Source organism: Stegostoma tigrinum, chromosome 15 (assembly GCF_030684315.1).
Source record: "Stegostoma tigrinum isolate sSteTig4 chromosome 15, sSteTig4.hap1, whole genome shotgun sequence".
Lineage (NCBI taxonomy): Eukaryota > Metazoa > Chordata > Chondrichthyes > Orectolobiformes > Stegostomatidae > Stegostoma > Stegostoma tigrinum.
In genome coordinates this window covers 108850-133490 of record NC_081368.1, presented here as the reverse complement: position 1 = coordinate 133490, position 24641 = coordinate 108850, and the positions used below count along the sequence as shown (strand labels likewise).

General features: G+C 42.9%; 1 protein-coding gene across 2 annotated transcripts in view; it reads left to right on the top strand.

Annotated features, from left to right (window-relative positions):
* Positions 1-24641, top strand: part of LOC125458723 (glypican-6-like) — a 141479-nt gene that overhangs the window by 31998 nt on the left and 84840 nt on the right. The window contains exons 2-3 of one of the 2 annotated variants that reach the window (XM_059651299.1): positions 1327-1485; positions 17048-17439. In XM_059651299.1, coding sequence (XP_059507282.1) covers positions 1327-1485; positions 17048-17439 — 551 coding nt within the window. The remainder of the gene's footprint in view (positions 1-1326; positions 1486-17047; positions 17440-24641) is intronic. The other variant, XM_059651300.1, reaches the window with a different exon arrangement.

Here is a 24641-nt window from a genome sequence, read left to right as displayed (position 1 = left end):
ATTACATTCTGTGAACATGTTGAGATAGGACTATCATAGAGAAGATTATGGGAATGTACAGGTGTGCCAAGTCAAGTGTAGTAGAGGAGGAATAGGTCATTCCTCGTGAACTTGCTGCTATTAAATTCATATATCTGGAGATCTTAGAATTTAATCATTGTACGTTTGTATATGGAGAAAGAGTAACGGGCATAAGGTGAAATTGCACAAAAAATATAAAGATGTTTGCGAAGATACTCTTGGATGTATCACATTCACATGCTGTTGGTAATTCAGATCTGATTAAAGAAAACCCATATCAGTTAAACCCAGAGAAACAAGTTAAAGGAAATATAATACATGAACAAAAATAGAAATTGCTAGAAAAGCTCAGCAGGTATGACAGCATCTGTGGAGAAAAACTAAATCAGAGTTAACGTTTTGGGTCCAGTCACCCTTCCTCAGAACTGCTCACCAGGCCCAAAACTTTAACCCTGTTTTTGTTTTTCTCCACAGATGCTGCCAGACCTGCTGATCTTTTCCAGCAACTTCTATTTCTGTTTGTGATTTACAACATCTGCAATTCTTTCAGTTTTTACAAAATATAATACATGTTGGAGAATCAATTGATTGAACCAAACCAGAGTAATTGGATTTCACTAATAGTAATGGTTCCTAAACAAGATGGTTCAATTAGATTGTGTGGACTATTGGAAAGTAAATGCTGTCAGAAAGGTGGATTCACACCCTATTCCCTGACTATAAGATTGTGTTGATAGAGTTGCTGTGCATCATTCTTTTCTAAAACTGATTTGTTAAAAGGATATTGGCAAGGACTGTCATTGGCAAGGACTGTCAACAGCAAGGACTAAGGAAATTTCTGCTTGTATAACGCCCAATGGATTGTTTCAATGCCAGTTTATGCTGTTTGGATTTGAGAATACTGCAGACACATGTCAAAAATTAATCAATAGTTATAGCTGAAGTATCTAACTGTGTAGTTTACTTGAATGATATTATAATATCCTGAATGTAAACTGTTGTAAATTTAAGAATGTGACCAAGAAAGTTGAACAGTAATTAATAATCAGGTGGAAGGAAACATGAATGGCTGAGTTTTGTTATTGTTTGAGTATTACTAACTTCATCATGAAACACATTTTGAAATAATGTTAACACCTCAAAAGTTCAAATGGATATGCTTTCGATTACTTAATCTTTATGAATCATTGCTTTCATCTGATGGGGTAACTAATAGAATAAAGAATATTAGAATAAATGTTCTTTTTAATCCTGTTTGCAATCTCTCTCTCTCTCTCTCTCTCTCTCTCTCTCTCGTGTGTTTAGGAAATCAGCAGAAGGTATGTTCTCAGCTCAATACATGTTGTACCTCTGAAATGGAGGAACAGCTCAGCCTGCAAGGTCAGCAAGAGTTTAGCAAAGTTGTGCTGGAGACGAGCAATGCTTTATTGTCAACATTTGCTTCAAGGTACAAGAAGTTTGATGGTAAGTTCTGGGGAAAAGTACAATTTATGGAATATAAATAATGTATTTTTTGCAGTTTTTGGATTTAGGTATCCTGTCATTTGTCCTGTCAATTGTTCAACATTCATCAGTAGAACATAGAACATAGAACATAGAACAGTACAGCACAGAACAGGCCCTTCAGCCCACAATGTTGTGCCGACCATTGATCCTCATGTATGCACCCTCAAATTTCTGTGACCATATACATGTCCAGCAGTCTCTTAAATGACCCAAATGACCTTGCTTCCACAACTGCTGCTGGCAACGCATTCCATGCTCTCACAACTCTCTGCGTAAAGAACCTGCCTCTGACATCCCCTCTATACTTTCCACCAACCAGCTTAAAACTATGACCCCTCGTGCTAGCCATTTCTGCCCTGGGAAATAGTCTCTGGCTGTCAACTCTATCTATGCCTCTCATTATCTTGTATACCTCAATTAGGTCCCCTCTCCTCCTCCTTTTCTCCAATGAAAAGAGACCGAGCTCAGTCAACCTCTCTTCATAAGATAAGCCCTCCAGTCCAGGCAGCATCCTGGTAAACCTCCTCTGAACCCTCTCCAAAGCATCCACATCTTTCCTATAATAGGGCGCCCAGAACTGGACGCAGTATTCCAAGTGCGGTCTAACCAAAGTTTTATAGAGCTGCAACAAGATCTCACGACTCTTAAACTCAATCCCCCTGTTAATGAAAGCCAAAACACCATATGCTTTCTTAACAACCCTGTCCACTTGGGTGGCCATTTTAAGGGATCTATGTATCTGCACACCAAGATCCCTCTGTTCCTCCACGCTGCCAAGAATCCTATCCTTAATCCTGTACTCAGCTTTCAAATTCGACCTTCCAAAATGCATCACCTCGCATTTATCCAGGTTGAACTCCATCTGCCACGTCTCAGCCCATCTCTGCATCCTGTCAATGTCCCGCTGCAGCCTACAACAGCCCTCTACACTGTCAACGACACCTCCGACCTTTGTGTCGTCTGCAAACTTGCTGACCCATCCTTCAATTCCCTCGTCCAAGTCATTAATAAAAATTACAAACAGTAGAGGCCCAAGGACAGAGCCCTGTGGAACCCCACTCACCACTGACTTCCAGGCAGAATATTTTCCTTCTACTACCACTCGCTGTCTTCTGTTGGCCAGCCAATTCTGTATCCAAGCAGCTAAGTTCCCCTGTATCCCATTCCTCCTGACCTTCTGAATGAGCCTACCATGGGGAACCTTATCAAATGCCTTACTGAAGTCCATATACACCACATCCACAGCTCGACCCTCATCAACCTTTCTAGTCACATCCTCAAAAAACTCGATAAGGTTTGTAAGGCATGACCTACCCCTCACAAAGCCGTGTTGACTGTATTTGATCAAGCCATGCTCTTCCAGATGGTCATAAATCTTATCCCTCAGAATCCTTTCTGACACCTTGCAGACGACAGACGTGAGACTTACCGGTCGATAATTGCCGGGGATTTCCCTATTTCCTTTATTGAAGAGAGGAATTACATTTGCCTCTCTCCAGTCCTCAGGTACGACTCCAGCGGAGAGCGAGGATGCAAAGATCTTTGCAAGTGGCGAAGCAATTGCATTTCTCGCTTCCCAAAGCAGCCGAGGACAAATCTGATCCGGGCCTGGCGACTTGTCAATCTTAATGTTTGACAAAATTTTCAGCACATCAGCTTCGTCTATCTCTATCCATTCCAGCATGCACACCTGCTCTTCAAAGGTTTCATTCACTACAAAGTTGGTTTCTTTCGTAAAGACAGAAGCAAAAAACTCATTTAGGGCTTCCCCTACCTCCTCAAGCTCCACACACAAGTTCCCTATGCTATCCCTGATCGGCCCTACTCTTTCTTTGACCATTCTCTTATTCCTCACGTAAGTGTAAAATGCCTTTGTGTTTTCCCGGATTCCTTCTGCCAAGCCTTTCTCGTGCCCCCTCCTGGCTCTCCTCAGACCATTTTTGAGCTCCTTCCTTGCCTGCGTGTAATCCTCTCTAGCTGAACTTGACCCTAGCTTCCTCCACCTTATGTAAGCTACCTTCTTCCTTTTCACTAGAAGCTCCACCGCTCTCGTCATCCAAGGTTCCTTTATCTTACCCCTTCTTGCCTGTCTCAGAGGGACATATTTACTCATCACTCCCAACAACTGTTCCTTAAACCGTCTCCACATGTCGATAGTTCCCTTACCATGGAACAACTGCTCCCAGTCCATGCTTCCTAACTCATGTCTAATCGCATCATAGTTTCCTCTTCCCCAATTAAATATCCTCCCATTCTGCCTAATCCTCTCCTTCTCCATAGCTATGTAGAATGTGAGGCAGTTATGGTCACTATCACCAAAATGCTCTCCCACCACAAGATCTGATACCTGCCCCGGCTCGTTTCCGAGCACCAAGCCTAGAATGGCCTCTCCCCTCGTCGGCCTGTCAACGTACTGCGTTAGGAAACCCTCCTGAACACACCTTACAAAAACAGCTCCATTCAAATCTTCTGCTCGAAGGAGGTTCCAATCAATATTAGGAAAGTTAAAGTCACCCATTACAACAACCCTACTGCGTGCACACTTCTCCAAAATCTGTCGACCTATGCTTTCTTCAATCTCCCTGCTGCTATTGGGGGGCCTGTAGTAAACCCCTAACGAGGTGACTACTCCCTTGCTGTTCCTAATTTCCACCCATACTGACTCAGTAGGCAGATCTTCCTCGACAAAGGAAGCTTCTGTAGCTGTGATACCCTCTCTGATTAGTAGTGCTACACCCCCTCCTCTTTTTCCCCCCTCCCTATTCTTTTTAAATGTTCTAAACCCTGGAACATCCAGCAACCATTCCTGCCCATGAGAAACCCATGTCTCTGTTATGGCCACAACATCATAGCACCAGATACTGATCCATGCTCTAAGTTCATCACTTTTATTCCTGATACTCCTTGCATTAAAGCAAACACACTTTAACCGATCCCTTGGTTCCTTCCCAGGAAAATCCTTCCCACTAGCTTGGTCTACCTCTTGCTACTGCCTCACCTGCATCAACGCTCACCTCTGGTATACAGCTCAGGTTCCCACCCCCCTGCCATACTAGTTTAAACCCTCTCGAACTACTCGAGCAAACCTTCCACCCAGGACATTGGTCCCCTTCCAGTTCAGATGCAACCCGTCCTTCTTGTACAGGTCCCACCTTCCCCAGAAGGCATCCCAATTATCTACATATCTGAAGCCCTCCCTCTTACACCAGCTGCGTAGCCACGTGTTCAGCTGCGCCCGCTCCCTGTTCCTCACCTCGCTATCTCGTGGCACCGGTAGTAAACCAGAGAACACTACTCTGTTCGTCCTGCTCTGCAGCTTCCATCCTAACTCCCTGAAATCACTTTTTATATCCTGAAACCTATTTCTGGCTATATCATTTGTGCCAATATGTAACACGATTTCTGGCTGTTCGCCCTCCCCTTTTAGAACTTTATACACCCGATCGGAGACGTCCCGGACCCTGGCACCAGGGAGGCAACATACCTTCTGGGAATCCCGATCTTGCCCACAAAATCTCCTGTCAATTCCCCTAACTATCGAGTCCCCTACCACGAGTACTTTTCTATTCTGCCCCCTTCCCTTCTTTGCCACAGTGTCAGGCTCAGTGCCAGAGAACTGACTACTATGGCTTTCCTCTGGTAGGTAATCCCCCCCAGCAGTATCCAAAACGGTATACTTATTGCTGAGGGGAATGCCCACAGGGGATCTCTGCACTGTCTGTCTGTCCCCTTTCCTCCCCCTAACTGTAACCCATCTATCCTCGTCCTGAGCCTTAGGAGTGACCAACTCCCGATAACTCCTCTCAATTACCCCCTCAATTACAGAACAAAGAACACTTTAGGAACACTGCGACAACACTTGATGTACAGAATAGGGTGGAGCCTATAAAAAGAAGATTGCACAGGGCATGGAAGTTCTGAAAGTGTTTATGTACTGGAGCTGGGTTCCAGACAGTCCGGGTTGTCGTCGTAGGATTAAGAGCTGGTGATTACCACTGAGCAAAAATAAAGAACAGATAGGGTTTGCAAGAGAATAAACAAAACAAACTGGGAGTATGAAAATCATGAAAAGTTCTTCCTATATCAATATAAGACCATTATTAAATAGTAAAATGAATAAGATTGAAATCTGCTAGTGCAGACATGGGAACAAGAATGGTATGAGAAATACTGGATGTATTAACAGTTATCTTGCAGAATTCAAAAGTAGTTACTACAGATTGGATGGTGATAAATATCACCCTCCATTTCAAAAAAGGAAGGAGAGGAAAAAATAAGAATTACTGACTTAATGGGGAAAATGCTAGTCTGTTATGAAAGATGTGATAAGAGAACACTTGGAAAGCATTAACAAGCTTGGTAAAACCTTGTATAAAAGACAAAGTATGCTCAACAATCACTGGATTTTTTTAAAGGCTACAACTAATAGAATTGGTAAGGGGAACAAGTAGGTGCGGTGAATTTGGATTTTCAGAAGGCTTTTGGTAAGGTCTGTCATAAGAGGTTAATGGACAAAAATAAAGAACATGTGATGGGGATAATATATTGACATGGATGGCAAATTGTTTGATAGACAAGAAGCAGTGTGGGAATAAATGGGTCGTCTTCCATGATTGTAGGCAGTGATGAGTGGGGTACTGCAAGTATCAGAGCTTAAGCCCCAGTTTAATATGCATGGCTTGAGTGAGGGAACCAAATACAGCATGCCAATGTTTACTGATAAGACAAAAAATAAGGGATTGTGAGTAGTTAGGAGGATGCAAGGACACTTCTTCAAGATGATTTATGACATGTTGAGTGAGTGAGCAAACACATGGCAGATGCAATACAATGTGGTGAAATGTTATGTTGTCTCGGAATATTACTTAAATGGTGATACATTATGAAACATGGATGTGTGAGGGAATTGGGTTATCCTTGTACACCAGTCAATGAAAGTTCTGAAGAACGGTCTCTGGATTCAAAGCATTAACTCTCTTTCTCTCCAATGAAAGTCGACAGACAGGTGCAGCAAGCAATGATTCTGAATGCCACCTCGCATCTAGGGGCGCAGTCAGTTGTGGAGCACGTCCTCCAGACTACTGGCAGAATATTGTCAACATTCATTGCTTTTTTAGTATCTAGTGTCCACTCTCTTGGATATTGTGGAGTGAATTGAATTGGTAGAAGACTGGTATCTGTGATGTAGGGAACTTCTAGAGAAGACCAATATGGGTCATTCACTTGTTACCTCTGGTAAATACATCAGCCTTACTTTTTGAACTGATGTGCTGTGCTCCACATCATTGTGGATGAGAATAGTTATGGAGTTTGCACTTCATGATCAGTTACTTGTTCACAACCACCATTCATGACTGGGTATGGCGTGACTGCAGAGCTTTGATCTGATTTGTTGTAAGAATGCTGACACTGACAAAAGGAGTCTACAGGAAAGCAAGCCCCATTACTTCACAAGCTATGCCAAAAATGTACAAAGGATCTAAACCAGAGGGGCACCGATATCCTTGACGGGCGATTTCCTCTTGCCATTCAGGAATGTTTAAACTAGAATGGCAGGAGTGGGAACCAGAGCAGCAGTTGAGCATGTGGAGAGAAGGTAAAGGTTAATGGGGTGAACAAGCAGGGCCAGTTTAATGAATAAGGCAGGACGATAAAATGTGTATTGAATAAGACAAGGACAGAATAGAGTATACAGTCAACTGATTCAAACTGGAAACTGATATAGTAGCTGTTACGGAAACATAGCTGCAGGATGGTTTGGACTAGGCACTAAAAATATCAGGTTATAAAGTTTACAGGGGTATTAGAGAAAATGGTGGGGGGGGTGGGTGCAGTAATATTACTGATTTGAAACAAAATCGCTTTGTTGTGGAGGAAGGCTGTAATGAGGGGAAAGCACCTAGTGGAGACCTTAGAGATGGAACTGAGGAACTAAAACCGCAAGAGATGTCATGTGTAGACCACCTGATAAGAATGCAGAACTGCTGAAATTAGGTAGCTATCTAGCAAAAGCAGAGAAGTACCACTTGGTGGGGAGCGGGGTGGGGTGCCTAGACTGGGAGAGACAGGCCAGCATCTGTCAATCAGATTCTAAATTTGTGGTGTGTGTCTGGGATAGTTTCTGACAGTAATATCTTGGATGTTACAAGGGTATAAGCAACAAAAACAGAAGCTGCTGGAAAGGAGGTTTGCCCGAGCTATACAGGAAGGTTGAAACTAGATTGGCAGGGGGTGGGGAACCGGTTTCAGCCTTCCATCGGATACAACAGGGAGTGAGATGGTTTATAAAGAAATGTGGTCGATGGAGTGTAATTGCAGACACAGATGGTTTGAGGTGTGTATACTTCAATGCTAGAAGTATCAGAAAAGAAGCGGATGAACTTTGAGCATGGGTCATTAGTTGGAACTACAACGTTGTGGCCGTTACAGAAGCTTGGGTAACCCAGGGACAGGAATGATTGTTGGAAGTTCCGGGATTAAGATGTTTTAAAAGAAATAGGGAGGGTAGTAAAAGAGGTGGGGGAGTGGAATTGCTAGTCAGGGCTAGTATAGCAGCGACTGAAAGGCAGTTCGAGAATGATATGTTTACAGAGTCAGTTTGGGTTGAGGTCATGAACAGGAAATGAGCAGTCACTTTGGGGATTTTTTACAGACCCCCTCATTTGTAGAGAATTAGAGCAGCGGATTGGGAGGCAGGTACTGGAAAGGTGCAGAAGTCACAGGGTTGTAGTCATGGGTGTCTTCAACTTCCCAAATATTGATTGGAAGCATTTTAGTTCTAATAGTTTAGATGGAGTGGATTTTGCCCAGTGCATTCAGGAAGGAGTCCTGACACAGTACGTAGATAGACCAACACGAGGAGAGGCCACTTTGGATTTGGTGCTTGGCAATGATCCGGGCCAAGTGTCAGACCTGTTGGTAGGAGAGCATTCTGGTGGTGGTGATCATAACTCTCTACCTATCCTTTTCCATGATTATGGTGAAAGAACAATCAACAGGGTAAGGTTTATAACTGGGAGAAAGGGTAATTGTAATTCTGCTAGTCAAGAACTGAGCAACATAAAATGGGAACAGATGCTTTCAGGGAAGAGCACTATAGAAATTTGGAGATTGTTTGTTTAAAGAATGATACTGCACGTGATCGATTATGTTTTCCCGTAGCAGGCAGGAGAGCTTTGGTTCTCGAGAGAGGTCGCACAACGAGTTAAGAGGAAGAGGGAGGCTTAAGTAAGGTTTAGGAAACAATGAACAGAAAAGGCTCAAGAAGGATGCAAGTTATCCAGGAAGGAGCCGAATGAAAGGGCTTAGGAGAGCTATAAGGGGGCACGAGAAAACCTTGGCAGATAGGATCAAGGAAAACTCCAAGGCTTTTTACATATACAAGAGGATTAAGACAATGACCAAAGAAAGGGTAGGGCCAATCAAGGATTACAAAGGGAAGTTGTGCGTGTGTTCTAGGGATATTGGAGAGTGGCAAACGCCACTCCCTTGTTCGAAAAAGGGAATAGGGATAACCCCGGAAATTACAGGCCAGTTAGTCTGACTTCAGTGGTGGGCAAATTATTGGAAAGGGCTCTGAGAGACAGGAGTTATGATCACTTGGAAAGGCACAGTTTGATTCGTGACAGTCAGCATGGATTTGCGCGGGGTAGATCATTCACAAACCTTATTGAATTCTTTGAAGAGGTGACCAAACATGTAGATGAAGGTGGAGCAGTGGATGTGGTATACATGGATTTAAGTAAGGTGTTGGATAAGTTTTCCCATGGTAGGCTCATGCAGAAAGTAAGGAGGCATGGGATAGGGGGAAATATGGCAGATTGGTTCAGAATTGGCTGACCCTTAGAAGATAAAGGATGGTAGTGGACGGAAAATATTCAACGTGGCACTCAGTTACGAGTGGTGTACCACAAGGATCTGTTCTGGGTCCTCTTCTATTTGTGATTTTTTTGTAAGTGATTTGGATGTAGGAGTGGAAGGGTGGATTAGCAAGTTCGTGGACCATACGAAGGTGGGTCACGTTGTGGACAGTGTGGAAGGCTGTTCTAGGTTACAAAGGGACATTGATAGGATGCAGAACTGGGCTGAGAAGTGACAGAAGGAGTTTATTCTTGAAAAGTGTGAGGTGATTCATTTTGGAAAGAAAAACTTGAAAGCAGAATACAGGGTTAACAGGAAGATTGGCAGTGTGGAGGAGCAGAAGGATCTCAGGGTTCATGTCCACAGTTCCCTGAGAGCTGCCACCCAGGTGGATAGAGTTGTTAAGGAGGGGTATGATGTGTTAGCTTTCATTTAATAGCGGGATTGTGTTCAAGAGTCGTGAAGTTATGCTCCAGCTATACAAAAGCCTGGTTCAGCCACATCAGGAGTATTGTGTCCAGTTCTGGTCACCTCATTACAGGAAAGATGTGGAAACATTAGAAAAGGTGCAGAGGAGATTTACCAGGATGTTGCCTGGAATTGAGGGAAGGTCTTAGGAGGAAAGGTTGAGAGAGCTAGGGTTTTTCCTCTTTAGAATGACGAAGGATGAGAGGTGACTTGATAGAGGTGTACAAAATGATCAGAGCTATAGATAGTGGACAGCCAGAGACTATTTCCTCGGGGAGGTAGCTATTACAAGGGGACATAGTTTTAAAGTGAGTGGAGGTAGATATAGAGGAGATGTCAGAGAGTTCTTTACTCTGAGAGTGGTCAGGGCGTGCAATGTATTGCCGGAGAAGGTAGTGTAGTTGGCCTCGTGAGTGGCATTTAAGCGTCTATTAGATAGACATATGGATGTTAGTATAAGGTAGGGGTGGAGGTTAGATTGACCTTAGGATTGGGCCAAAGGTTATGTACTGCGCTGTACTGTTATACGTTCTGCATTCTAAGCTCAGCAGGCCTGGCAGCATTTGCGAAGAAAAAGTCAGAGTTAACATTTCGAGTCCGGTCACCCTTCCTCAGAACTGTTTTGAGGAAGGATGACCAGACCAAAATGTTAATGCTGACTTGTTTTTTTTTCTACACAAATGCTGCCAGACCTGCTGAGCTTTTCCAGCAACTTCTGCTTTTGCTCCTGATTTACAGCATTGCAGTTCTTTTGTTTATTTGTGAGCATTTGTCAAGTTTCATATCACATCTGTAAGAAATGCAAAAGGATTAGATGCTAGAATTTTGGATTTAAGTAAGGCAAACTTGAATGGGATGAGATACAGACTGTCCACTGTAAACTGGGAAGCTCTACTAATAGCTCAAACAACTGAGAAACAAAGTTAGAAGTTGCACAACACCAGGCTATAGTCCAACATGTTTATTTGGAACCTCACAAGCTTTCAGAGTGCAGCCCCTTTTTCGGGTGCAATGAAAGAGCAGGGAACACAGAAAAGAGTTTATAGGCAGACAGATCAAAAGATTGTAAAGATTGTGTGCGTGGAGTGTCAGATAATAAGTCTCCGCAAGTGACATAGAACATTACAGCACAGTACAGCCCTTCGACCCTCGATGTTGTGACCAAGAGTGTTAGACTGTGTGTGAAGTGTTTATAAATTCAGTGCTGTGCTGTCATGACAATCAGGCAGAACCATGGAAATAGACAAAAGCTGACATCTCAGGTCAGACACTGAATTGTCGGTATGAGGCTTTGTTCAGAATCTGTCTTGAGTTTTAACCTGGAATCGGGTGTGTTTTATTCTGAAAGCTGTAATTTACAAGATGCCACACTGACTGTGACTACAAATTGTGTTTTTTTTAAACGAAATGCAATGCATCTGCAAATAGACATACATTTTGGATGAAATGATTCACCCCATAGATGTCTGTTTGTGTATCTGATCAATAGATAATAGCTGTTGGAGTAGGCCCTTCGAGCCAGCACCACCATTCATTATGATCATGGCTGATCATCCACAATCAGGATCCTGCTCCTGCCTTATTCCCATAACCCTTGATTCCACTATCTGTAAGAGCCCTATCTATCTCTTTCTTGAAAGCATCCAGAGAGTTGGCCTCCACTGCCTTCTGGGGCAGAGCATTCCATTATATCCACCACTCTGGGTGAAGAAGTTTTTCCTCAACTCCGTTCTAAATGGCCTACCCCTTATTTTTAAACTGTGTCCTCCTGGTTCTGGACTCCCCCATCAGCGGAAACATGCTTCCTGCCTCCAGAGTGTCCAACCCCTTAATAATCTTATACGCCTCAATCAGATCCCCACTCATCCTTCTAAACTCGAGTGTAGACAAGCCCAGTCGCTCCAATCTTCCAACATATGATCATCCTGCCATTCCGGGAATTGACCTTGTGAACCTACGCTGTACTCCCTCAATAGCAAGAATGTCCTTCCTCAAATTTGGAGACCAAAACTGCGCACAATACTCCCAGGTGCGGTCTCACTAGGGCCCTGTACGGCTGCAGAAGGACCTCTTTGCTCCTGTACTCAATTCCTCTTGTTATGAAGGCCAGCATGCTATTAGCTTTCTTCACTGCCTGCTGTACCTGCATGCTTACTTTCATTGACTGATGTACAAGAACACCTAGATCTTGGTGTGCTTCCCCTTTACCTAACTTGACTCCATTGAGGTAGTAATCTGCCTTCCTGTTCTTGCCACCAAAGTGTATAACCGCACATTTATCCACATTAAACTGCATCTGCCATGCATCCGTCAATTCACCTAGCCTGTCCAAGTCACCCTGCATTCTCATAACATCCTCCTCACGTTTCACACTGCCACCCAACTTTGTGTCATCAGCAAATTTGCTAATATTACTTTTAATGCCTTCGTCTATATCATGAATATATATCGTAAACAGCTGCGGTCCCAGCACCGAACCTTGTGGTACCCCACTGGTCATTGCCTGCCATTCCAAAAGGGACCCGTTTATCACTACTCTTTGCTTCCTGTCAGCCAGCCAATTTTCAATCCAACTCAGTATTTTGCCCCCAATACCATGTGCCCTAATTTTGTTCACTAATCTATGCGGGACTTTATCGAAGGCTTTCTGAAAGTCCAGGTACACTACATTCACTGGTTCTCCTTTATCCATCTTCATAGATAAATCCTCAAAAAATTCCAGAAGATTAGTCAAGCGTGATTTCCCCTTCATAAATCCATGCTGACTCTGACCTATTCTGTTACTGCTATCCAAATGAGTCGTAATTTCATCTTTTATAATTGACTCCAGCATCTTTCCCACCACTGACGTCAGGCTAACCGGTCTATAATTTCCTGTTTTCTCTCTCCCTCCTTTCTTGAAAAGTGGGACAACATTTGCCACCCTCCAATCCGCAGGAACTGATCCTGAATCTGTAGAAGCTTGGAAAATGATTACCAATGCGTCCACAATTTCTAGAGCCACCTCCTTAAGTACCCTGGGATGCAGGCCATCAGGTCCCGGGGACTTATCGGCCTTCAGACCTAACAGTCTATTCCAAACCATTTCCTGCCTAATATAAATTCCCTTCAGTTCGTCCATTACCCTAGGTCCTTCAGCTACTATTGCATCTGGGAGATTGCTTGTGTCTTCCCTCGTGAAGACAGATCCAAAGTAGCTATTCAACTCTTCTGCCATTTCCTTGTTCTCCATAATAAATTCACCCGTTTCTGACTTCAAGGGCCCAATTTTAGTCTTAACCGCTTTCTTTCTTTTCACATACCTAAAAAAGCTTTTGCTATCCTCCTTTATATTTTTGGCCAGTTTTCCTTCATAGCTCATTTTTTCTCTGTGTATTGCCTTTTTAGTTATCCGCTGTTGCTCTTTAAAAGCTTCCCAGTCCTCTGGCTTCCCGCTCATCTTTGCTATGTTATACTTCTTCTCTTTTATCTTTAGACAGTCTTTACCTTCCCTCGTCAGCCACGGCCGCCCCTGCCTCCCCTTAGGATCTTTTTTCCTCCTTGGAATGAACTGATCCTGCACCTTCTGCATTATATCCAGAAATACCTCCCATTGTTGTTCCACTGCCATCCCTGCGAGGGTATTGTACCATTGAACTTTGGCCAGCTCCTCCCTCAGAACTCCATAGTTCCCTTTATTCAACTGCAATACTGACACTTCCGATTCTCCCTTCTCCCTCTCAAACTGCAGATTAAAACTTATCATATTATGGTCACTACCTCCTAATAGCTCCTTACTTCGCGGTCCCTGATCAAATCCGGTTCATTGCACAACACCAGATCCAGAATTGCCTCCTCCCTGGTAGGCTCCAGTACAAGCTGTTCTAAGAATCCATCTCGGAGGCGCTCCACAAACTCCCTTTCTTGGGGTCCGGTACCATCCTGATTCTCCCAGTCTACCCGCATGTTGAAATCTCCCATAACAACTGTAGTGATACCTTTGTGACAGGCCAATTTCAACTCCTGATTCAACTTGCACCCTACATCCTGACTACTGTTTGGGGGCCTGTAGATAACTCCCATTAGGGTCTTTCTACCTTTAGAATTTCTCAGCTCTACCCATACTGACTCTACATCTCCTGATTCTATGTCCCCCCCCCTCACAAGGAACTGAATATCATTCCTCACCAACAGGGCCACCCCACCCCCTCTACCCACCAGTCTGTCCTTTCGGTAGCATGTATAGCCTTGAATATTCATTTCCCAGGCCCTGTCCACTTGAAGCCACGTCTCAGTTATCCCCACAACACCATACTTACCAACTTCCAACTGAGCCTCAAGCTCATCCACCTTATTTCTTACGCTTTGTGCATTCAGTAAGTTTGCAAGTGACAAAAAATTGGAGTTGTGGATGGTGAGGAAGGATATCACAGAATGCAGCAGGATATAGTTCGGTTGGACTGATGCCTGGAAAAATGGCAGATGGGGTTTAATCTGGACAAGTGTGAAGTGATGCATTTTGGCAGATCAAATGCAAGAGGAAACTCTACAGTAAATGACAGGACTCTTAGGAACATTAATATACAGAAGGATCTTGGGATCCAAGTTCATAGCTTCCTGAAAGTGGGAACACAAGTAGATAAGTAGTAAAGAAGGCATATATGGCATGCTTGCCTTCATCGGTCAGGGCTTTGAGTATAAAAGTTAGCAAGTCATGTTGCAACTGTTTCAGACTTTAGTCAGGCCACATTCGGAATGTTGTGTTCTGTTCTGGTTGTTATACTATAGGAAGGATGTGGGGGCATTGGAGAGAGTGCAGTGGAAGTTTATCAGGATGTTGTCTGGATTGGAGTGCATTAGATCTAGGGAGAGGTTGGTCAAACTTGGATTGTTTTCATTAGACTGTCAGAGGCTGAGACGAGACCTGATAGAAGTCTATGAAATTATGTGAGGCATGGATAGTTGAGTTTCTTTTCCACTATGGCTGTGTCAAATACTAGAGGGCATAGATTTAAATTGAGAGGGGGGCAAGTTTAAAGGAGATGTTTGAGGAAAATCTTTTTGCACAGAGAGTGGTAAATGCCTGGAACACTGTCAGGGAAGATAGTAGAAGCAGGAATGTTAGCAAAGTTTGAGGCATTTAGATGCATGGGCAAGCAGACGATACAGGGATGTGGACCATGTATGGGCAGACAAGATTGGTTTAGAATATCTTCATGGTCAGCACAGACATGGTGGGATGAAGGGCTGTTCCTGTGCTGCATTGTTGTATGTTCTAAGTTTCAAGACTCAACCAGTCCGGTTAGGCCACTGTAAAGTTGAATGAGAATGATGTGCAGGATGCAAGTCCAGATACTTCCATCTAAACACCTTGAAATAAAATGTGGAGAAGTTTCAGAAAATGGCTTGTGGATTTCAGAATTGGGTAATCAAGGATAAATGTGGGGTTACCCACTTTGGTAGGAAAAATAAAGAAAGCAGATTAATACCAGAATGGTAATAGATTGGGGACTGGTGAAACAAAACTCTTGGGTCTCCTTGTACCAGTTGTAGAAAATAAATGTGCAGATACGGCAAGCGGTGAAGGAGGCAAATGGTAAGTTGGCCTTCGTAACAAGAGGATTCGAGTACGGGAGCAGGGATGTCTATGCAATTGTACAGGGCCTTGGTTAGACCACTCCCTGAAGTATTGTGTGATGGACTGGATCATTTATCAGTGTATCTACATCAACGGAGCTGAAGCAGAGAGGATTGAGAGCATCAAGTTCTGAACAGTGATGATAACCAACCCTCTGTCCTCGATTTTACCATGTAGTTGCGATGATCCAGATGGCACAACAACACCTTCCTCAGGTGGCTTAGGAAATTTGGCATGTCGTTAAGGTCCCTCACCAACTTTTACAGATGCTCTATAGAAGGCATACTGTCCAGGTGTATACTAGCCTGGTACAGCAACTTCTCTGCCCAGGACCGTAATAAACTACAGAAGTTTGTTTGCATGGTCTACACCATCACAGAAGTTAACCTTCCGTCCATGGGCTCTATTTACCCCTCTTTTCCACAGAAAGGCTGCCAACGTCATCGAAGACCCATCCCACCCCAGTAAAGCTCCCCTGTGACTCCTTCCATCAGGCAGAAGATACAGAAGCTTGAAAACACACACTAATGGATTCAAGATCAGCTTCTTCTCTGCTGTTATTAGACTGTTGAATGGATCTGTCTAATTTTAGTTAATTTATCTTGCTAATGTTGATCTTGCTCTACATACCTCCTGTGCAACCATAACCTTAATCCTCACTCTAAGTGCCCTATGATCTGTATGTCTGTGTTTGCTATGAGCTGTCTGTACTTCTTGTAAAAACAAAGCTTTTCCCTGTATGTAGGTGCATGTGACTACACAAATTCAAACCAAATCAAATCAAATCAAGACAATCCCAACCCCTCTGCCCATCTGCTTGTCCTTTTGATAGGACATGTATCCCTGGATGTTTAGTACTCACTCCTGATCCCCTTGTAGCCACCTCTCTCTGACCTCACAACACCTTCCATGCCAATTTCAATCTGCTGTACTAGTTTCTCAATCTATCTTTAATGTCAGAAGTTACGTCAATCGCTCACAACTCAATTGAAGATGCTTTAATGCCCTGGCTAAATGGGCATATCTGCACTTTTATGACTTTTACCCCTCTAATTCTAACCTTTGTAAGCACAGAGAGAGAGACCTTTGTGCCAATGCCCTGGGTGTATGGAAAACTTCCAAATCCCAGAATTGAAAATGTTGAAAAAAATTGACATTATATTTAGAGATTTTATTTCTCCAAATAATGAATTATGACAGTAAACATTTTCACAAAACTGTCTTACTAGGGGATAGATGAGTGACTGCCATGTATATGCTTTGAGGTAGAGAAATGGAAAGTCATTGTTTCTATAGTGCCATTCACCACCCCTGGAGAGGTTGACCATAGGCAGGAAAGCAGTTGCTATTTTTTTGGTTATTGAGCAAAATGACCCGTGGAGGAAGGAGGGAAGGTATGTTTGACCTTTTTTTATTTCTGTTGATCAAATGCCACAATGATGTTAAACAGTTTGGCTTGTCAGATACATCTGTTTAACAGATGTGAACATTCGTGTTCAAAATTGTTGATTTGGTTCAATTTAATTGTTTAACAACAATAGTTGTAATTAAAACTTAACTATTTATTTTCTACAGAATTCTTCAAGGAACTTATAGAAAATGCAGAGAAATCCTTGAATGATATGTTTGTACGGACGTACGGCCAACTATATTTACAAAACTCTGAAGTATTTCAGGATCTATTTAAGGAGTTGAAGAAGTACTATGTGATTGGAAATTTAAATCTGGAGGACATGCTGAGCGACTTCTGGGCTCAACTCTTGGAGCGGATGTTTCAGTTGGTGAATCCTCAGTACCATTTCACTGAAGAATACCTGGAATGTGTTAGCAAATATACAGAGCAACTAAAGCCATTTGGAGATGTACCGCGCAAACTGAAGCTTCAGGTGACAAGGGCGTTTATTGCTGCTCGAACCTTTGCTCAAGGCCTCAGTGTTGCACGAGACGTAGTGAATAAAGTGGCTACAGTAAGTATAAAGAACTTCTTGCAATGATCGAGCTATAGAGTGTTCCTTAGCCATTGTTTTGCTTGCAATATTGTATGTGTAGTAACTGATGACCCCCCTTCTCCCTGAAGGGAACCTGATTTTGGGACATTTTGCTTTTTGATAAGTCAGAAGTTAGCATGAAACCAAATTATATAGTCCAACAGTTTTAGTTGAAATCCCAAGCATTTGGAGCACTGCTTCTTTGTCAGGTGAACTGGTGGGAAGTGTACAGGCCTGTGCACTTCCTTCCACTTAACCTGATGAAGGAGCAGTGCTCTTAAAAGCCTGTGATTTCAAATAAGCCTGTTGGACTATAACCTTAAGTCGTGTGACTTCTGACTTTGTCCACCCCAGTCCAACACTGGCACCACTTCACCACGGTTTTGTATTAAATATACAAACCAGCTATAGTGGTGAATATTTTTGTTTAATTTTTCTGAGAACAACGCAAATAATTTTTAACAAGTTTTATGGTTTGTAGAAGACAAATGACATCCGAGTATAAATACTGAAATAACTATAAGTAGTGATTCTGTAATAATTCCATTTGAATGAATAAACCAAGCACTGAATTTAATTTTGTCAGAGGGCTAGATGTGAAAGCAAGTAATACTAAATTAGTATAGAATCTTTTGTTAAACTGTACATGACGTACTATGATTAGTTTGGCCTTTGTATTGTCAGAAGGATAGGATCTGATATAGAAGTCATGGGTGCTATCTGTCACAAAAGATTGAGCAGGCAGAATCACAGAATTGTTATTTTGTGCCAGCTCTCGGCATTTTGGCCATAGTCCTGAACGTTGTTTCTAATTAAATAAACATCAAATGCTCTGTTAAATGCTTCAGTTCAACCTGCCTCCATCACAAATCAAGGCAGTACATTACCAGACTCTAACTACTCATTGTATGAAGTCCAAATGTGGTCAAACCAAAGTCCTATACGACTGTAACTTGACCTGCCAACTCTTGTACTCAATACCCCGTCTGATGAGTGAAAGCATGCCGTATGCCACCTTGATGACTCGATTGACCTGCGTTGCAATCTTCAGAGTACAATGGACCTGAACATCCAGATCTCTTTGTGTATCAATTTTGCTCAGGGCTTTTCCATTTACTGTATAGTATCACTTAGGTTCTAGTCTATCTGGCCCAGCTCTGTTCTTATCATAGAATCCCTATATTGCAGAAAGAGGCTGTTTGGCCCATTCAGTCCACACTGAGGAAGGGTCACCAGACCCAAAGCATTAATTGATTTCTCTTCATAGATGCTGCCAGACCTGCTGAGCTTTTCCAGCAATTTCTGTTTTTGTTTCTGATTTATAGCGTCTGTAGTTCTTGTTTAATTTGGTCTCAGTTGACTTATTATTCTCGCTCTGAATTGAGAAGGTTGGTTAACTCATTTCGATGAGCCATTAGAAATAGGAACAAGAGTGAGCCTGCTCTGCTACTCAATAAGATCACCTCTCATTCTTCTAGATTCCCAACCTGTTTATCATTTGCACATATGACAATCCATCCATGACAGGGATCATTCCAGTGAATCTTCTCTGAGCTGCATCCATGAAATAATGAGACCAACACAACTCTCATTACTCCAGATGTGGTCTCACCTGTACCTTGTACAAGTGCAGTAGGACTTGGCTAACCCTAACTCTAATGCTCTTGAAATACAGGCCAACATTTCATGAGTTTTCCTGATTACCTGCACACCTACGTGCTAGGTTCCTGTTTCATGCACATGTACACCCAAGCCCTTTTTGAGTTGCCTTTCTGCATTAAAACAATACTGTTCTTTTGTTCTCCCATCCAAAACCAATAACTTTACATTTTTCCCACAATTTACTGTTTGAAACTTTTTGCCTACATACATAACTTATTAATTTCTCTTGGTAAACTGTTTGTGTCCCTCTCTCAACCTGTCTTTCCACCTAAGTTTGTGTCATCTGCAAGCTTGGCTACAGCCCATTCACTTCCTTGCTCCAGCATGGATCCCTGTGGATCAATGGTAGTGCGTTGCCGCCCTGCTTTAGTATCTAAGTAGTCACAAATGGTGCTGAACATTGTGCATTCATTAGCAAACATCCCCATTTCTGATCTTATGATGGAGGGAAGGTCATTGAAGCAGCTGAAGATGTTTGGACCTAGGACACCACCCCTGAGCAACTCCTTCAATGATAGCCTGGAGCTGCAATGATTGACCTCCAGCAACCTCAGCCATCTTCCTTTGTGACCAGCAGAGAGTTTGCTCCCAATTCCCATTGATTCCAGTTTAGTTAGAGATCCTTGATGCCACACTTGGTCGAATGTGGCCTTGATGTTAAGAACTGCCACTATTACTGTCACTGTCACCATGTTTTGTCCATGTTTGAACCAAGGCTGTAATGAGATCAGAAGCTGAGTGGCCCTGGTGGAACCCAAACTGGGTGTCACTGAGCAGGTTATTTCTGAGCAGGTGCTGCTTGATAGCTCTGTCACTTTCCATCACTTTACTGATGATTGAGAGAAGGAAGTTCAAGAGCACAACTCTTCAATACTAGCAGTTGGAGCTGGAGCCGCCCCCACCATCTACTTTCCGCCATCCCCGGAATCAGCCTGGTAAAGCTTCACTGCACTCCCTTGAGAGCAAGAGCATCCTTCCTCAGAAGAGGAGACCAAAACAGCACACAATATTCTTGGTGTGGCCTCACCAAGGTCCTGTATAACTGCAAGAAGACATCCCTGCTGTTGGCCTCCATTGTGAGCGGTTGAGTACAACATACCATTTTCCTTCTTTACTGCGTGCAGCACCTGCATGTTTACCTTCAGCGACTGTTACACAAGGACACGCAGGTCCCACTGCACACTCCTCTCTCCCAATTCAGTCATTCAGGTAGTAACCTCACATTTATCCAAATTATATTGAATCTGCCATTGGTTTGCCCACTCACCCAAACTGTCCAAGTCATGCTGAAGGATCTCTGCATTCTCTTCTCAGTTTGTCTTTCCATCCAACTTAGTATCATCTGAAAACTTTGTTACGTTTTGTTCCTTCTTCTAAGTCATTAATCTATACTCTGAATAGCTGGGGTCCCAGCAGTTGATCCTTATGGCACCCCACTAGTTACTGCTGTCAATTTGAAAAGGGCCCATTAATTTCTACTGTTTTTCCTTTCTGCCAACCAGTTTTCCATCCACATTTGATATACAACATCACCCCCCCACCCCTCAACCACACACCACCAATCCCATACATTTTAATCTTGCACAATGGTCTGTCATTCAGGATTTTGGACTTTCAGAAAGCCTTTGACAAATATACCACATTGTCTGGCTCTGCCTCGTCAACTCTAATAGTTACATCTTCATAGAATTCCAAGAGATTTGTCACACATGATTTCCACTTCATAAGTCCGTACTCACTGCCAATAACTACCACTAAAGACGCACTAATCCCAATTTCCTGTGTTTAGCAAAACATTCAAGAATACAGGACATTTCAGGTGTACAGGCAAATATCTTTGAAAGGTTGTAAGGTTTCCAGCCTCCCCTACCTTCCCAGGCAGTGTGTTACAGACTCCCACCACCGTCTGGTGAAAATGTTTTTTCCCCAAACCCCCTCTGAATCTCTCGCCCCTATCCTAAAACTATGCCCCTTCGTGATTGATCCTTCAACCAAGGGAAACAGTTGCTCCCTACTCAGCCTGTCCATACCCCTAATAATCTTATACACTTCAATCACATTCCCACTGGGCTTTCTCCACTCCAAAGAAAACAATTCAAGCCCATTTAGCCTGTCCTTCTATCGCAACTGGTCAATCCCAGGCAACATCCTGGTGAACCTTCTCTGTACCCCCTCTGCTACTTCCTGTAGTGAGGTGACCAAAACTACCCACAGTACTTCAGCTGTGGCCTGAACAATGCTCTGTACAACTCCAACATTACCACCTTGCTCTTGATGCCAAGACTGATGAAAGCAAGCGTCCCATGTGTCTCCTTAACTATCTTATTCACATACTCTGTCATCTTTATGGATCTGTGAATAATTACCTCAAGATCCCTCTTGTTCCTCTGAGCTACCAAGTGTCCTGCCGTTCATTGAATACTCCCTTATCTTGTTTCTTCTTCCAAAGTGCTTCACCTTGCACTTAATGCCATGTCCTGATCTACGCCTTCCTGTAATGTACGTCCATCTTCACATTCAGCCACCCTATCTTGGTGTTATCTTCAAATTTGTTTAGCATATCCCACATTTTCATCTATATCATTTATATACTTCATCAAATGAACTTGCATCAGTCACACACTTGATCACTTTTTCAAAAAATTCCAACAATTTGTTAGGCGTGACCTCCCTCTGACAAAGTCATCTGGACTATCCTTAATTGTCCTATGCTTTTCCAAATGGATTTTAATTCTCTCCTTGAAAAGTTTCTCCAATAGTTTTCCTACCACTGACGTGTGTCTCACTGATCAGTAATATCCTGGTTCATCTCTACAACCCTTCTTGAAAAACCACATTAACCATTCTTCAGTATGTTGGCACTTTCCCCTCTGGCTGGAGAAGAATTAAAAATTTGTATCAGAGCCCCTGCAATTTCCTTCCTCACCTTCCACAGCAGCCTGGGATGCAATTCATCCAAGCCAGCGGATTTGTCCTCTTATTCAGCCCGACAGAGCCTCCAATACTTCCCCATTTCCTACGTTAAACTATGCAAGTCCCTCACAGTTCCTTTTCCTGTATCCCATACCTATGTTCTCCTTTTCCATTGTAAAGATTGAAAGCTGGAGATGGAAATGAGAGAAATAGATTTAAAACTTGAATGAGAAGAAAAAGTGAGGGGACATGAATAGCAACTTAAAATGATACAGTCGAAACAGAGGATGAGATGCTGATGCAGATCATATGGAGAATCTGAGTCATGTTTGAAGTTCAGTACAGAAATGTTTTAAGTTTGTACAGGTCCCACAAAATTTGAGGGAAAAGACACAGATGCATTCTTCATGCCACTTGAGAAAGTGGCTGGACAAATGAATTGGGCAAAACAGCACTGGACGTTGCTGGTTCAGTATAAGTTTAGGTAAAGGACGGGAAGTGCATGCATCGTTATCGGAGGAGGTTCCGTAGGATTGTGATGCTATAAAGAAAACTACATTGGCTGGATAGGAGTTAGTGCCTGAGGCAGATAGGCAATGGTTCCAGAACTGAAAGAAAAAAAAATTGGAACAAACTTTTTTATATTGAATTTAAAACAGTTTAGGAAATAATTTTGACAGGTGATTTTAGCTTCTAATGCTCATAACATATATGAAGCTCTTGGGAGATTATTCTTCTAGAGAATGTAAAAATTCTACCTTCTATAATAAGACATGTTGAGGACAAAGAGTTGCAAAAACTTGCCCAAAATTTAAATATACTATATCCACTGGTTCCCTGCTATCTGTTCTGCTAGTTATATCCTCAAAGTGCTCAAGTAGTTTTGTAAAACATAATTTCTGTCGAATCTAAAAGAGAAAGAAAATCGAATTACAAATGTATTTTTACTTTGCTATGCCACCACCCATATTGTAATGATGTAGAGGTACCAGTGTTGGACTAGGGTTGGTAATGGCAGAAATCTCTCACAACCAGAGTGGCATGGTGGCACAGTGGTTAGCACCACTGGCTCATAGTGCCAGGGACTTGGGTTCAATTCTACCCTTGGCAACTGTCTGTGTGGAATTTGTACATTCTCCCTGTGTCTGCGCGGGTTTCCTCCCACAGGCCAAAGATGTGCAGATTAGGGATGGATGTGAGTTTGCTTGCTAAACTGGAAAGTTCGTTTTTAGACGTTTTGTCACCATTCTAGGTAACATCATCAGTGAGCCTCTGGTGAAGCGCTGGTGTTATGTCCTGCTTTCTATTTATCTGTTTAGGTTTCCTTGGGTTGGTGATGTCATTTCCTGTTATTTTTCTCCGATGGTGGTAGATTGATTTGGAGCCAATGTGTTTGTTGATGGAATTCCGGTTGGAATGCCATGCTTCTAGGAATTCTCGTGTCTCTCTCTGGCTTGTCCTAGGATGGATGTGCTGTTCCAATCAAAGTGGTGTCCTTCCTCATCCGTATGTAAGGATACTAGTGACAGTGGATCATGACTTTTTGTGGCAAGTTGATGTTCATGTATCCTGGTGGCTAGCTTTCTGCCAGTTTGTCCAATGTAGTGTTTGTCACAGTTCTTGCAAGGTATTTTGTAGATGACGTTCGTTTTATTTGTTGTCTGTATCGGGTCTTTTAAGTTCATTAGCTGCTGTTTTAGTGTGGTGGTGGGCTTGTGGGCTCCCGTGTTGCCAAGACGTCTGAGTAGTCTGGCAGTCATTTTCGGAAATGCCTTTGATGTAGGGGAGAGTGGTTATGGTTTCTGAGCCCGTTTTGTCTGTTTGTTCGGGTTTGTTGCTGAGAAATCGGTGGACTGTGTTCATTGGGTACCCGTTCTTTTTGAATATGCTGTTTTAGGTGATTTTCTTCTGCTCTTCGTAGTTCCTCTGTGCTGCAATGTGTGGTGGCTCATTGGAATAATGTTCTAATGCAGCTTCGTTTGTGGGTGTTGGGATGGTTGCTCCTGTAGTTCAGTATTTGGTCCGTATGTGTTGTTTTCCTGTAGACGCTGGTTTGAAGTTCCCCATTGGCTGTTCGCTCCACTGTGACATCTAGGAATGGCAGTTTGTTGTTTTCCTCCTCTTTTGTGAATGTTATGCCAGTAAGGGTATTATTGATGGTCTTGAATGTTTCCTCTAATTTGTTTTGTTTAGTGATGACAAAGGTGTCATCCACGTAGCGGACCCAAAGTTTGGGCTGGATGATTGGCAGAGCTGTCTGTTCGAGTCTCTGCATTACTGCCTCTGCTAAGAACCCTGATATCGGAGATCCCATGGGTGTTCCGTTGGATTGTCTGTAGGTTTTGTTATTGAAAGTGAAGTGGGTGGTAAGGCATAGGTCCACTAGCTTGATGATGTCCTTGCTGATGAGGTTAGTGGTGTCTGGTGTATGTGTCTTCAGTTCTTCTAATAGTGTAGTCAGTGTTTCTTTGGCCAGGTTGATGTTGATGGATGTGAACAGGGCTGTTACGTCAAAGGAGACCATTATTTCATCCTCTTCTATCTTGGTGCCTTTGGTGTTCAGGAATTCTTGGGTTGAGTGAATGGAGTGGCACGAGTGTGTGTGT